The 14,777-nt window shown below is 48.4% G+C and overlaps 2 protein-coding genes across 3 annotated transcripts in view; one reads left to right on the forward strand and one right to left on the reverse strand.

Annotated features, from left to right (window-relative positions):
* The window catches only part of UNK (unk zinc finger), a 35,271-nt gene extending 35,130 nt beyond the window's left edge, over window positions 1–141 (reverse strand). The window contains exon 1 of the mRNA XM_007454334.1: window positions 18–141. Within this exon, the coding sequence (XP_007454396.1) occupies window positions 18–121 (104 nt within the window). The 5' untranslated portion in view covers window positions 122–141. The remainder of the gene's footprint in view (window positions 1–17) is intronic.
* A 3,664-nt stretch (window positions 142–3,805) lies between these two features.
* On the forward strand, window positions 3,806–5,608 carry H3-3B (H3.3 histone B). Of its 2 annotated transcripts, none has more exons than XM_007454335.1 (4): window positions 3,806–3,926; window positions 4,387–4,524; window positions 4,644–4,797; window positions 4,894–5,600. In XM_007454335.1, exons 2-4 carry the CDS (start codon window positions 4,397–4,399, stop codon window positions 5,020–5,022), a joined length of 411 nt encoding a protein of 136 aa, XP_007454397.1. In that variant the 5' UTR covers window positions 3,806–3,926; window positions 4,387–4,396; the 3' UTR covers window positions 5,023–5,600. The 2 variants fall into 2 exon arrangements, with proteins under 2 accessions (XP_007454397.1, XP_007454398.1); XM_007454336.1 differs by lacking the exon at window positions 3,806–3,926 and having other exon boundaries at window positions 4,393–4,524; window positions 4,894–5,022; window positions 5,153–5,608.
* Window positions 5,609–14,777: the final 9,169 nt, after the last annotated feature.

The following is a 14,777-nucleotide window of genomic DNA, read 5'->3' on the forward strand; positions in this document are numbered from 1 at the left end:
GGGGGGCCTCTACGTACGTGTAGTGCTGCGGTTTCTCGGGCTGTGCCTGCAGCACCTGAGCGGTGGCGGCCGGGGGCGCCGAGGAAGCTGCGGAGCCGCCGGGCCCTGGGCCCTTCGACATGGTCCTGTCTTCCTGCCTCTTCGCCGCTCCCCTTTTATTATTCAGTCTGCGCGGTCCGCGCCGAGGCCCCAGTGCGCCTGCGCCGCGCCACGAGAACGTGAAGACCCCCCGCACGGCGGCAAGGGTTGCTGGGAGTTGTGGTCCCAGGTTCGGCTGGAATTTTACCGTCAGCAGAGGGTTGCTGCCGAAGGAACGGACCACAATACCCAGGGATCCTTGCAGACGGTGTCCCGGATGCTGAGGGCCCGCGACGGTTTCTGGGGATTGCAGTCCGGCTGCGTTTCTTCTTAACTGCGTCTTTCCAGGTTCGTAGGGGAGCCTTTCCCTGAAATTGGAGCCCCTGGAGTAGAAGAGGCCCAGAGCCAGGGAGGGTCTAACGACTGCTGGGAAACGGTTCCAAGTGTAATTGCACTGCCAACAGTGTAACAATTACCTCGCCTCCATACTTAGCACACCCTGGGCTCGGTTCTGATGCCGGCCCTGAGCAGTGGGCCTTTGAGCTTCAGGCACCTGGAGTCCGCCAACATCCTCATTCATGTAGTGGGACCAAGCTGAGAGGCGTGAAGTCTGCCCGTTGGAAGTCAGCTTAAGAAACCTTTGCTAACGAAGAGCTACACTACGCAATACTCCGTTCCTGCGCCTTTGCTGAGGCGCTCCGTAAACCTTTACCAGCCCTGAAACCTGGAACTCCACGACTTGGGTCCCTTCTCAACTCGACACCTGGCTTGACCAACTTGTTTCCAGTACATTAAGGGCCAAGGACGAATTTAATCTCCGTCTAGCATAGTCTCAGGTACACTGGCAAGTTGCAGGGGCGTCGAGAAGCATCACAGTGTCCAGAGGAAGGGCCTGGGTTTGAGTAGGGAGTGCGATTTGTAATCCACTCCAGTTTCCTGCTGCGGATGCCAGCGCTTCTACTGGTGAAAATGTCTCCTCCCGGCTTCCCGCCAGTTGGGCGAAGTTCTTCACAGATATTTTAACACTTGTTATTTAACTTTGTTTTCCATATTGAAACTATTTAAAACCATTGTTTTACAGACTAATCTACAGTTTATTAGATAACGTTAACTAATGTTAATCTCATTAAAGAAACACATTCCGAATAACGAATAACCTTACCAGTGAAGCAGGGTGGGGTGAATGGAAAATTGTTAATGTTTAAGACTGATACATATCTATTTTATTTTGTTACGAGTAACGTCACATCAGAAGCCAAATTGTCAGCCTACAAAGTTGAGAAACTGGTATTTCTTAAACATGTCAAATCAGTTGTTTAACCACTAGGGGCGTTTGAAGATGAAAAATTCGAAAAGGATAAAAAAGTTGTGTATTGCTTTACTCCTATTATTAAATCCAAATAATTGGCATATATGTTATCCCCAAAATACCCAAGTGTGATTTGAATGAAGAAATATAGTTAAGAGTGCTAGATTTTAAATAAGGGTATACCATGAGCTTCAGGATAAGTGTGTACTACTGGTAGAATTGGGAGATGATACCATCCAAACTGCTTAATTTACAGAAGAGGAAACCAAAACTCAGAGAGGTTAAGTAACTTCTGCGAAGTTACTCAGCAAGTCTGACAGAACAGGAACTAGGCCAGTAGCCTACATGCTGCATCATTTTTTGCATTGTATTAACATTTTCAGTTGTTCCCTATTTCCTGTGTTGCTTTTCCTCCCCTGCGTCCACTTAGGAAAAAGAAGAACATAGCGATAAGACGGCCAAGTAAGAGGGACAAACTGTTTCCACTAATCATCCTTAAATGGATGCATGTAAATTCATACCTAGTTTCTCCTGGAGCAGTTTTAGTTCCTCTGTAGTAATTAGCAAAACTGGGGACGGGGATGGGGGGCGCGGCAGATAACTAGACTATTTCTCCTATAGAAAGCATGGGACAGACAGGGTTCTGGATCTCCTAGAAAAGCCTTGGAACACAAAATGGGTGTTAATTCAGGAGCCCATTCTTTCTCCAGGCCATCTGAGCAGTCAAAAAAAAGATGACAGGGTATTTTTCTCCCAGGACATTTGACAGCCTCTTATGTGAGATGTAACCAGCGCCCTGTTTCTCGGCTTTACCCAGGTTCTGAGAACAGGGCATCTTGGTTTGTCTTCTCAGTCTGGCATGAATGAAACAGCTTAATTTTTCCCCTACCCTAAACTTTGAGCAGAAGGCAGAAAACTAAAGTTGATTGAATTATCACATAAAAGTTTAGAGGTATAATAATTAAATACATACTGTGCGTGTTATGATTGAGAGGGCAGAAATAACGAGAGGAATTTGGAAATAGAGGTTGGGTCAAAGGTGTTTTTTGCCATAGCTGCTTTTTCAAACTGCATTTTTTTTCTCACTATTGATGGTGAGAGGGGGAACTCTGGTGTCAGGAGTAAATTTTTGAGGTATTTGTATTTATGTATAATAATTCTCTGAGTTGAAATCTATATGTACCTGGTTTTGCTGCCTTTTTATTTTAATAATTTAAAATATTCGGCGAGGGACTTCCCTGGCTCTCCAGTGGTTAGGGCTCCGCACTTCCACCGTAGGGGGCGCGGGTTCCATCCCTGACCGGGAGCCTGAGATCCCACATGCCGCACGGCACGGCCAACGAATAAATAAATCAGTTCGGTGAACCCAGAGTAAGAACTGCGGAGTAGAATGCCCAAGGCTCTGTTTCAATTTTCTGAGCTTTGTTTGGCGGGTCTTAACCTTAAGCCTGCTTTGATATTTTATATAACTGAGTCACCTGAATAACTAAATATTAAAATCCACTCAAGACATTTAGGCAAAAGTAGGGATTACCTACCTTTTTATACATTTTTATACATTTGTCCTGTTTCTTCACAAGTAACACATTCCAGGATATACCATTAAATACAAGTGAACGTATTTAATTTAGTTGTCTTTTGTTTGCTCTTTATGGACATGCAAATACTGTTTTAGAACTGACTATTCCCATTCTGGCTGTAGTCATTTAGTTCAGTTGAATTACATAATTTTAAAAATATGTTGCTTAGTGGGTTACTTCTTGTTTAAGCATTTTGAAATCACAAAGTATTTTGTGATGGTCTAATAACATACAAAACAGTACTTCTAAAATAATTTATTGACATTTGTTTTTTTGTATCTATTATTTACCCCCCCCACCCCACCAAACAAAAGAACTCCCTTTTGATTGAAAAGTAATCACAGGGAATACATTTTTTTTTATATTGGAAAATATTTACAAAATTTTCGTTAAAGAAACCTCTCCTCCTCCTGCATTGTATTAGCTTGATGCAAATAAGGTTAGGCTCCTTCCCGTCCCGACTCTTAAGTCCTGATAGGGACCAGTGCAATTCATTTGCATTGACTTTCTATTGTAGAGCTTTGAAACCAAGGGAAGGATCCAAACATAGCTCCATTTTATCCAATCAGAAGAGCCGCTTGGTGCTAAGCTCTGATTCGTCCATTCCGCTTTCCATTTATCCAATCATTAGGCCACTTTAACAGCCAATCAGTGGTCTAGATGTCCGCCAATCAGCGAACGGGGCCGAAGCACGGCCTTTGTGTCGGGGGATGTCAGCGCGTCGGCGAAAGCGTCAGCCAATAGAAAAAGTCGTTGGTGTATGCAAATTAAGGTCCTATTACGCAGAGACGCAGCGTGAAGCGTGGGTATAAAAACGGAGGCATGGGGGGGCCTGGAACGCAGAGCGGTTTGGTCGTTAGTCGGAGGAGCTGCTTCGGTTAGTTCGGCGACTGCGGCTCTTCATTGGGCAGGAGGAGCGGCGCGGCTGTCGGAGAAGCGGCGTAGAACTTAGGCATTGGGTAAGTGTTCTTGGGTTTACGCGTGACATGAGGCCGTGTCAGTCGTTGGTATCGCGGGCTGCGGCCGTTGAGAGCCGAGTGCCGGCTGCTGCGGGCTGACCAGGCTGCTTGGTGGCTCCGGCGTGGGGACGGGTGGTTTTCCCTTGGGGCTTCGTTCCGGAACCATGTCTCCGCCTCTTTCCCGCTGGTGATTCAGAGGTCCCGACGCCGGGTTCCGGGCAGCCGGGCCTCCGCCCGTCGAGGAGGGGAAGTGACTCCTCCCCGCGCTCCCCCTCCCGGGGGAGGCTGCTGCTACTTGCAGCCTGAGTCATTAGGGGAGGGGGAGGAGGCGGCAGCTCTCGGCCATCTGCCGCCCGCCTTGGGGTGGGAGGAGGCGGGAGGGTAGGGGCGCCGGGCGTCCCGCCTCCCGCACCCCGGGAGGCGAGCGCCGCGGCCCCGGAGTCAGGGATTTGTTCCGTAGGTGAAAGAAAATGGCCCGAACCAAGCAGACTGCTCGTAAGTCCACGGGTGGCAAAGCGCCCCGCAAACAGCTGGCCACTAAAGCGGCCAGGAAAAGCGCTCCCTCTACCGGCGGGGTGAAAAAACCTCATCGCTACAGGTAGGCAGCGCGGCAGGAAAACAATGACTCGGCGGCGCGCCGCGAGCGGGACGCTTCCTGCTGCTTGATCAGCGCTCTCGGTTAACCGGTGTCCCTTTACGCCCTCCTCTTCGCTTTAGGCCCGGGACCGTTGCGCTTCGAGAAATCCGTCGTTACCAGAAATCCACCGAGCTTTTGATCCGGAAGCTGCCTTTCCAGAGGTTGGTGAGGGAGATCGCCCAGGATTTCAAAACCGACTTGAGGTTCCAGAGTGCCGCCATTGGTGCGCTTCAGGTGAGGTGGCCGAGGCTGCGTGTAGCAGGGGCGGAGGGCTTGCGCGCGGCTCTCCTCCTCGCAGAGAGTTAACAGTGTGGCTCTTGTCCTCAACAGGAGGCTAGTGAAGCGTACCTGGTGGGTTTATTTGAAGATACTAATCTGTGTGCCATCCACGCTAAGAGAGTCACCATCATGCCCAAAGACATCCAGTTGGCTCGCCGGATACGGGGGGAGAGAGCTTAAGTGAAGGCAGTTTTTATGGTGTTTTGTAGTAAATTCTGTAAAATACTTTGGTTTAATTTGTGACTTTTTTTGTAAGAAATTGTTTATAATATGTTGCATTTGTACTTAAGTCATTCCATCTTTCACTCAGGATGAATGCGAAAAGTGACTGACTGTTCACAGACCTCAGTGATGTGAGCACTGTTGCTCAGGAGTGACAAGTTGCTAATATGCAGAAGGGATGGGTGATATTTCTTGCTTCTCATGATGCATGTTTCTGTATGTTAATGACTTGTTGGGTAGCTATTAAGGTACTAGAATTGATAAATGTGTACAGGGTCCTTTTGCAATAAAACTGGTTATGACTTGATCCAAGTGTTTAACAATTGGGGCTGTTAAGTCTGACCATACATCACTGTGATAGAATGTGGGCTTTTTCAAGGGTGAAGATACAAGTCTTAACCACAGTGTAACTTACAGTTTCCTTATTAAAAAAAAAAAGTAAACCTGGCAGCTATAGAATACACTATGTGCATTTATAATAGCTATTTTATATATTGTAGTGTCAACATTTTTAAATTAAATGTTTTACATTCACATGTGGTGGGGAGTCTTGTCATTAAGGTGTGTGTAATATAGAGTCCGGTTGGTTTTCTCCTAACTAGACTGCACTTGTTTTTCATACGTAGTAAGATGCTTTGCGCATTATACCTTGCATAAGTCCTCATTCTACCACATGTTAACTAATCCTCTAGCTGATAATGCAGACACTAACGGGGGGATTTATTTATAAGGGCTCTAGAATATAATACAAGTTATTCACACCAGCATCATCTGTTACTAATATAGTAGTTAGTGCAGCTTTTCTTTGTGTTGTGGTTGGTCTCATAATTAGGTTGAGTTTTCCTCTACCAGGAGGGAACAATACCGAACTTCTTTTCCTTGTGGAGTTTGTATTATAATAACCCTTAGGGTAAACTTGCTGTGGGGGAGGGACACACAGCTTCAGCTCATGAAACCTCTGCCAGTTAAAATGGTGTCATCTGGTGTAAGGTCCTGGGAAAAATCACTTCATAGAGATGGCTTTCCAAGTGGTTTTCAAACTTATCCTTCTATTGAAGTTTTTAGGTCAATTATGTATGTTGACTAAATTTACAAATAAACTTGTTTATCCAACTAAGTGTCAAAAACCTAAATTGAATGTTGAAAGTTTAATACATCTTTTATCTAGGTCCTTTACGTTTATTTCATGTTTTGCTTGGTAGACAAAGGAAGCATTTATTTGCAGAAATATTTCTACAAAGCATGTAAACAGCTCTCTGCTCTGTAAAAATGCCATGACAGCTGTATATGCAGTGTGGGCTTAAGATTGTATTAATATGATTCTCTCCCCTGTCCCTCTGTTGTGAAGGAAAGTAAATTTCTTTGAAATTCCAGGACTCAAATTTGGGGTCTGTTCCTGAACCTGTTTGTGAAGCATGTTTATAGATCTCTTCATAAAGTGAGTTATTTGAAGACAAGCCCACAGGTATAGAATCTTTAGTCTAAGCCGCCTTTTCAGTATGAAACTAGTGTTCTTGACCAATGATGGCCACCAGTGAAGCATAGTAAATGTCAGCAGGACATGGGCACAAGAACCACACTATCAGACAAAAGAGTTCTGTATAATTTGAAGTCAGTAGCTGTAGGAAGTCTCTATGCTCTGATAAGACAGTTCAGTGGATGTTTTTTTAAGTTTGGACTACTTTCAAATTTAGGGTTTAAGAGGTTTAGGATTGGAAAGAGGCAAGGCAGATTAGGATTGGGAATCGGTAATTTAGTGAGCTTTTTATGAGGTGTCAAAATCTCATACAGTATAATGAACTGGTTTCCTAGAAGGTCTATCATAACGAGTTCTGGAACCAATTCTTAAAATTTACTTGCATTGTTCTTGTGAAGTACATTGAAATCCTAGCCAGTGGAATGTGTGGAGTGGGAGTTACAAACACAAGTAGAGAAACGGCTATGGTGATGCGTCTCCTTGAGTTACCACTCAAGCTAGAGTAGGTGACAGACTTTCTCACGAAGTCTGCATCCCAAGGTAGGATTTTACTGGGCAGCTTGGAATCTGCTAAAATAGTGCAACTTACACTTCCATACTTTTAATTTTTAAGCCGACAGGCAGAAATATTTTCTGGTTCTAGGGAACTGCCCACATGTTATAATATCCATGGGTTAAGATGGTAGACCAGAGTCTGAGGAGAAAAGCAAGCAAAAATTGGAGCTGATGAAGGCATCCTGTGCTTGTTGATGGATGAGACAAAAATAAAGTTTTTAAAGTTGAGACTTCCTCATCTTGTTAATGGTCTTCATTTGGATGATAGTGTTTTTCTTTCACAAAGTTTTGTAGGGGGACGTCCAGGAAGCCTTGCCTTCTGACTCAGCTGGTAGTTGGGGGTGGGGGGGGGAGTGCATTCCTTAGCTTTCCCCCATTGTTGTGTCCTGGGGCTCCCCCTACCTGGTTCCTTGCAAGCACTGTTTCTTGCTTGGTGTCAGGTGTTGGGGCTGGGGTCTGCCGCAGTAGGAAAGCAGGCCCTTTCTGGGACACTTTCAGGTAGGGCAGCAGAGAGTGGACACGGTCTAGTGAGCTGTCTGCCATTGGATCAGCAGGAGACTCCAGGGCTTGCCCTTAAGTGTCTACAGGCAAGGGCCAGCCTGCCTATGGGAGCAACAGCAGAAGGTCGGGGATCAGTTCCTCAGGCCTGTGGCCAACCTACCCTGCCACAGAGAAGGGGGAGGTGTAGTTTTCAGCACACCTTCTGTAGCGGTCGTCTCACTGGGTAGGCTAGGCCCAAGAGCCTTGAGCCTCCACCCTGGGTATCCAGTCCTCACCCCTACCTCCCCATCCCTTCACAGTCACCTCACCACGGCAGTCAGCGTATTTCCGTGGGCCCCACCTCGGGCGCTGATACAAGAACACAGCTGAGCTGATTGTGGTGTCTGAGCTCCACAGCCTCTTCCTTCCCTCAACCCGTTGGCGGTCACACCTGCCTCTGTGGGCGTTCCTCAGGGATGTCACCAGCCCAGACCATTCCATCGAGCTGGGCCTGGCTTCTGGCCAGCAACTCCAGCACAAGCAGCCAGCCTTCCACCTACCTTCCTGAAGGCAAGCCTGGAGGAAGGAAGGAAGGAAGAACTGATCCTTTCCCAGGTTGCTAACCCAAATCCCTGCAGCCTGCTCAGAGAGAAAGCTGACGTCCTTGGCCAGGTGGCCGGCCTTTTGGCCCCCTGACCCCTTTGGGTCGGCAGGTCTGGGGGATGAGCAAGGCTGTGGGCCGAGGTGGGTGGGTGCAGCTGGGACAGCTTTGCGCATATTCACAGAGGGTGTGCTGTGAGCAGGGATCAGAAGCTGCTGTCCTCCCTCCTGAGGTGGGTGGAGAGGTGCCTGCTCCGTTGTGCCTACTGCCCAGCTGCCCCTGGCAGTGAGGGAATCCCACCCCGACAATCAGCATTGTTCCAAGCAGAGTCATGGGACTTGTGTGTGATGTGTCCCCAGCCTGTCCTGGTGTCATCACCTGAGCACTATATCCAGTGTCCAGCCAGAGACCCTCCACCCCCCATTCCACCTACCCCATTGCCCTTCCTGAGAAAGAAGCTAAGAGGTTCCACAGACCCCCCTAAACCCCAGCTAGGGAAGCAAGGCAGGGGGCAGCGGGGCAGCTCTTCAGTGAGGCCGTGACTCTTGGAGGAGCTAAAAGGCCACATGGGGTCTGGAAAGGGGCACAGAGGGGTGTGGTTGGGCAGTCAGGGTCTGGGGTCTTCTCTCTGGCAGCTACCAACCCCCCTTCAGGGAGCTGCAGTTCTGGGAACACACAGTGGAAGGGAGAGTGGGCTGAAAAGAAGGCCATCTCCAATTCACCAGCACCAGCGGCAAGAAGGGCTCTGGGGAAGGGAGGCTGGCGGGCTGCAGGCTTCGGGCTGGCCGCCTCTGGCTGAGGGGTGTGTGAGGGACCGCACACATCCGCAGGGAGATGGTGCCCAGGCTCTGTTAACCTCTACTCCCTTCCCACCCCCTCTGTCGGACACACTAGGCCCCAGGACCTTTCCCATAAGCGCCTCACTGCCTGGCACTGAGCCAAGAGCATCAGCAGCGGGGACAGGATGGGGTTGGATCCAAGGCCCAGCCTTCATGAACCTGAGGGCCCTGCAATAGTCCAAGGGCCTCTCCCTCCTTAGTGCCCTGCCTTTGACCAGCCTCAGTCCTCCTGCCCACCCACGGAGGCCTGGAGACCTGCCAGCTGCTGTGCCTAGGGCGAGGTGCAGGGGGAGAGAGCCGCAGCTGCATCTTGTGAGTCTGGATTTGCTCCCTGCCTAGCCATCAGCAGGGTGGTCGTCAGCCTAGAGGGCAGGAACTTCAGGGACACAGTGGGGGTACCAAATAAAGACGAGGCCTACAGCTGGCACCTCTTAGCAGGGCATCTGAGGCCGGGGATGGACAAGAAGCTCCCGGTGCTCCAAAGGCAAGATCTGAGTCTTGTCTGCCTCTGGAGTCGTGCCTGGCACACAGCACAGACTCCAGGCGTGTTTGCTGGCCAACCCAAGGCCCTGGCAGCCCCACAGCGCATCTGGCTGGATCTGCTTCTGGCATGGGTGGCAAAGAATCAGTCAGGTTCCCAAGAGCTTTGGTTACTGGCCTGGCTTCCAAATTGGGAGGGTTCCATGTAGGAACTGAGGCTCCAGGGGTCCAGGAGAGCAGCTGCCCCTCCTGTTCCTCGCTATGAGGCTGAGCTTTGGATTTTAACACTTCAGTAAGCAGAGGCTGGCAGAGCAGAGGCTGTAGCAGGTCAGAGTGCTCCTGGGGACAGGGTGGTTGCAGTACAACCAATCTCAGTATCAGACAGACCCAGGTTCAAGGCCCAGCTGTCCTACTTGGATGAGTTCCTTAACCCATTTGTGCTTCTTTTCCTCATCTGTAAAATGGGAATAAAACCAGTGTCTACCCAATAGGCTTGTAAGGATTTAATGAAACAATGTGTGCAAAGTCTGGTGCCTTTAAAACAGAAGTCCAGAGCACTGACCAATCAGAACAGGCACTGGTAGTGAACAACCAGTGCTGCCCTGCAGGCTGCATCTCAGCCCTGATACCAGGGTTTACCACAAGCTTGATATTAGTGTTATCAATATTACAGAAGCTGTTATCATTAATGTAGCAGAAGGGCAAAGGGGGCCCAAATCAGGAGATAGGTTAACCCCCTGGGAACAACAAAAAGAACCTCCCAGAATGAGTGAAAGGGTGAGCCATCTGCTGAGAGCAAACATTTTCAGAGACTGTAGATATTAGCTTGGGAGATATGGATCCAAGTCCCATCAGGAAACCAGTCTTTAACTGCAGCGGAGAGGCCGGAGCTGCATGAAGCACACAGACCTTCATTGCCTGAAGAAAGACTGGGCCCAGCAGGGAGGGCCCAAGGGCTAAGAATTGAGCGCGGGGACAAACACGGACTCTGGGAGAGAAGAGCAGCCTCTGGGACACCTGTCCTCAGTGGTGGGCCCGGTCTCGCCATGACCTGGACAAACAGCTTGCCTAGGCCACTGGGTACTCAGCTGGCACGGGTGGTATTCCCACCACTGGATAATTTGTCCCCGTGGGGGCTATTACTGAGAATTCTATCATGACACCTCAGTCCTGTGTGACAGTTGGCTCTGGTTGCTCTGATACATGTAAGTTTTTTTGGCCAGCAGAGCAGAGGACAGACTTTGGGGTGGCAGTGTCCCCTTTAAGGTGCCACCTTCCCCCCAGTCTTGTGAAATCTGGCCAGGAAATGGGAGGGAGGGTCAAAGGTCAGAGGCAGACTTTCTAATGACAAATTTTATGTAACATGCTAGATGGGATTCAAACACTGAGAGTAAACAGGTCTCCCAAATGAAATCAGTGTTTCAGAGTCCAGAGTGAGCCATCAGGAGCACCTGCCCTTGGGTCAAATCAGGTTTTCCAAGAACAACTGAAACATACAAATGATGAAGATGGATCAAAGGGGGTGTTTTCAATCAAAATGAAACAATGGAAATAAACAGTGTTCAGCCTAGTGATCAGAATTCCCAGAAAGCTCTTTTTTCCTTTGTCAGAGCATTTATCTCAGTCAGAGTGGGGCGAGGGTCAGATTGAGACTGCCTCCCTATCAGAGCCCAAGGCTTTTATCCGGCCCACTGCCTGCTGGAGAGTCCAACAATGTCTGTTGTATTAATGGATGATTGATAATAATAATAAACATTCTGTGCTTACCAAGTGCCAGAGGCAGGGCTAGGCACTCTATGAAGATGACCTCATTCACTTCCTTTTGAAACAATCTGTCAGGAAGGAAACACACTAGTCCCACTTTGCAGATGAGAAACTGAGGCTCAGAGGGGTTAAGTCATCTGACCAAGATCACACAATAGTAAGGGCAAAGATGTGGGCTCAGAGCTGTTGGACATCAAAGCTGAGGTGGGTAAATGATGCGCAGAGTCGGGGAGGCTTCTCCAGTCATTGCCTCGTGGGGAGGCATGGTTTGTGAGTTTAATTCCATTTCAACCAGCCCCAAGGGCCACTCACCGTTTTGTCTTGTTTTATTTTGCCTATGCCAAAAAATGCTTTACTGAGGAATGCTCAAAAGGCCCATTTAAAGTGTATAATTCAATGGTTTCAGTATATTCACAGATATGGATAATCATCACCGCTGTCAATTTTAGAACATTTTCATCACCACAAAGGGAACTTGGTACTCTTTGTAACACCCTCTTATTCTCCCATTCCCCTCAGCCCCAAGCAACCTCTAATGTACTTTCTGTCTTTATAGATTTTCCTATTCTGGACATTTCGTCTGGATAGGATCATACAATTTGTAGTCTTTTGTGACTGGCTTCCTTCATTTACTATGTTTTCAAGGCTCATCCATGTTGTACCAGGTATCAGAACTTCATCCTCTTTATGGCTGAATAATATTCCCTTGTATAGGCCACATTTTGTTTATTCATTTTTCCCTTTTGGATTGCTTCCACCTTTTGGCTAATGTGAATAGTGCTGCTATGAACATTAATGTACAAGTTTTTGTGTGGATATATTTTTTTCTCTTGAGTGTACATTTAGGAGTGGAATTGCTGAGTCATACGATAACTCTATGGTTAACATTTTGTGGAACTGCTTAATTGTTTTACATTCCCAGCAGCAGTGTATGAGGGTTTTGATGTCATCACATCCTCACCAACACTTGCTATTTTCTTTTTCTTTTTTTAACTTAAGCCACATCCTAATGGATGTGAAGTACTACCTCATTGTGGGTTTTTTTTTCCTTAATTAATTTGTTTATTTTTTGGCTGCGTTGGGTCTTCGTTGCTGCGCCCGGGCTTTCTCTAGTTGCAGCGAGCAGCGGCTACCCTTTGTTGCTGTGTGCGGGCTTCTCATTGCGGTGGCTTCTCTTGTTGTGGAGCACAGGCTCTAAGCACACGGGCTTCAGTAGTTGTGGCACATGGGCTTAGTTGCTCCGTGGCATGTGGGATCTTCCTGGACCAGGGCTCGAACCCGTGTCCCCTGCATTGGCAGGTGGATTCTTAACCACTGTACAACCAGGAAAGCCCCTCACTGTGGTTTTGATTTGCATTCTCCTAATGACTAATGATGTTGAGCATCTTTTCATATCTTCTCTGGAAAAATGTTCAAATCTTTTGCCCATTTATTTCAAGCTTTGAAACCTTTTCTTTATTGATCCCTAAGCCTTATATTTAGTCTTTTTGCTCATTTTTAAATTGTCTTTTTTACCGTTGAGTTGTAAGAGCTCTTTATACATTCTTTATTTTTTTAAAAATTTATTTATTTAATTAATTAATTTTTTTGGCTGCATTGGGTCTTCATTGCTGCGCGCGGGCTTTCTCTAGTTGCAGCGAGCTGGGGCTACTCTTCGTTGTGGTGCATGGGCTTCTCATTGCAGTGGCTTCTCTTGCTGTGGAGCACAGACTCCAGGCGCGTGGGCTTCAGTAGTTGCGGCACGTGGGCTCAGCAGTTGTGGCTCATGGGCTCTAGAGCACAGGCTCAGCAGCTGTGGTGCACAGGCTTAGCTGCTCCACGGCATGTGGGATCTTCCCAGACCAGGGCTTGAACCCATGTCCCCTGCATTGGCGGGCGGATTCTTAGCCACTGCACCACCAGGGAAGTCCCTCTTTATACATTCTTTTTTTTAAAATTTATTTTTTGTTTCTGGCTGCGTTGGGTCTTTGTTGCTGCTTCGTTGCTTTTCTCTAGTTGCAGCGAGCGGGGGCTACTCTTCATTGCAGTGCGCGGGCTTCTCACTGCGGTGGCTTCTCTTGTTGCGGAGCACGGGCTCTAGGCACGTGGGCTTCAGTAGTTGTGGCACGTGGGCTCAGTAGTTGTGGCTCGAGGGCGCTAGAGCACAGGCTCAGTAGTTGTGGCACATGGGCTTAGTTGCTCTGCGGCATGTGGGGTCTTCCAGGACCAGGGCTCGAACCCGTGTCCCCTGCATTGGCAGGTGGATTCTTTTTTTTTTTTAATTTTATTTAATTAATTAATTTTTGGCTGCGTTGGCTCTTTGCTGTTGCGCACGGGCTTTCCCTGGTTGCGGTGAGCGGGGGCTACTCTTCCTTGTGGTGGGTGGGCTTCTCATTGCAGTGGCTTCTCTTGTTGTGGAGCACAGGCTCTAGGCCTGTGGGCTTCAGTAGTTGTGTCACGCAGGCTCAGTAGTTGTGGCGCACGGGCTTAGTTGCTCTGTGGCATGTGGGATCTTCCCAGACCAGGGATCAAACCCGTGTCCCCTGCATTAGCAGGCGGATTCTTAACCACTGCGCCACCAGGGAAGCTCTCTTTATACCTTCTTGATACCAGTCCCTTAAATATGATTTGCAGATATTTTCTTCCATTCTGTGGGTTGTCTTTTCACTTTCTTGTTGGGGTGGGGCCCTTAGATGCACAAAAGTATTTTATTTTGATGAAGCACAGCTTCTGTGTTTTTCTTTTGTTGCTTGTGTGCGTTTGGTGTCATATCTAATAAAACATTGACTAAGCCAAGGTCCCAAAGGTTTAACCTTATGTTTACTTCTAGGAGTTTTCAGAGCTGACTTTTGAATGTTCTTGGGGCAACCCCCTGAGCAGACCCCAAGCTACCCTGGCTGCAACCCTCCACAAAACCCCCACTCTAATCCCGAAGAGTCTGCTTACATTTCAGCCTTTCCCCTCCAAGGTTTCATATGGGGTGGCCAACTGTGGACAGGCATCCAGTCAGGAGCTGGGGACAGCTTGAAGGTTTAGGATGCAGGCTGGTGAGGAGGTGGCTAGTGTCAGACTCTGGGCACCAGGCCCTGGGACCAAGGTTCCAGGCTGAGAAATCACCTGCTGGGGCCGACAGACCAACCTACCTTGGCAGCTGGGTGGGTCCTTCCAGGAGGGACTGGGCCCACTGCTGTCCAACTCCACCCTCCCTACTCCTCCATTGCTAGGAGCTGGGACAGCAGGTCCACTCTAGAAAAGAAGCCTGTAGAAAGTGACTCCACCAAACTTGGCTTTCCTTATTTCTATTTACACTGATTGTCTGACTGCCCTCTTACAGATTTATGATCAGAGGCTGGTGACCTCTCACAGTTGCAGGACTTTAGGACCTAGCAGATCCTTTTGGGAAACCCAGGTGTTGGAGGCCAGCTCTATTGCTCTGGCTGGGGTAGATGGCTGGGTGGATGGGTGTGGACACAGAGAGGGGCACCAGGGCCAGGAAAGAGAAGCTCAGATCTCCCGGGCCAGCCAATACCCGCCCCGC

Source organism: Lipotes vexillifer, unplaced genomic scaffold (genome assembly GCF_000442215.2).
Source record: "Lipotes vexillifer unplaced genomic scaffold, Lipotes_vexillifer_v1.1 scaffold518, whole genome shotgun sequence".
Classification (NCBI taxonomy): Eukaryota; Metazoa; Chordata; class Mammalia; order Artiodactyla; family Lipotidae; genus Lipotes; species Lipotes vexillifer.

What these genes read in the sequence shown, in the direction of transcription:
- H3-3B (XM_007454335.1), top strand. Translation starts at nt 4,397, where the DNA reads ATGGCCCGAACCAAGCAGACTGCTCGTAAGTCCACGGGTGGCAAAGCG. An exon ending in AAAAAACCTCATCGCTACAG is followed by an intron (nt 4,525 to 4,643) that starts GTAGGCAGCGCG and finishes TCTTCGCTTTAG; the next exon opens with GCCCGGGACCGTTGCGCTTC. An exon ending in CCGCCATTGGTGCGCTTCAG is followed by an intron (nt 4,798 to 4,893) that starts GTGAGGTGGCCG and finishes TGTCCTCAACAG; the next exon opens with GAGGCTAGTGAAGCGTACCT.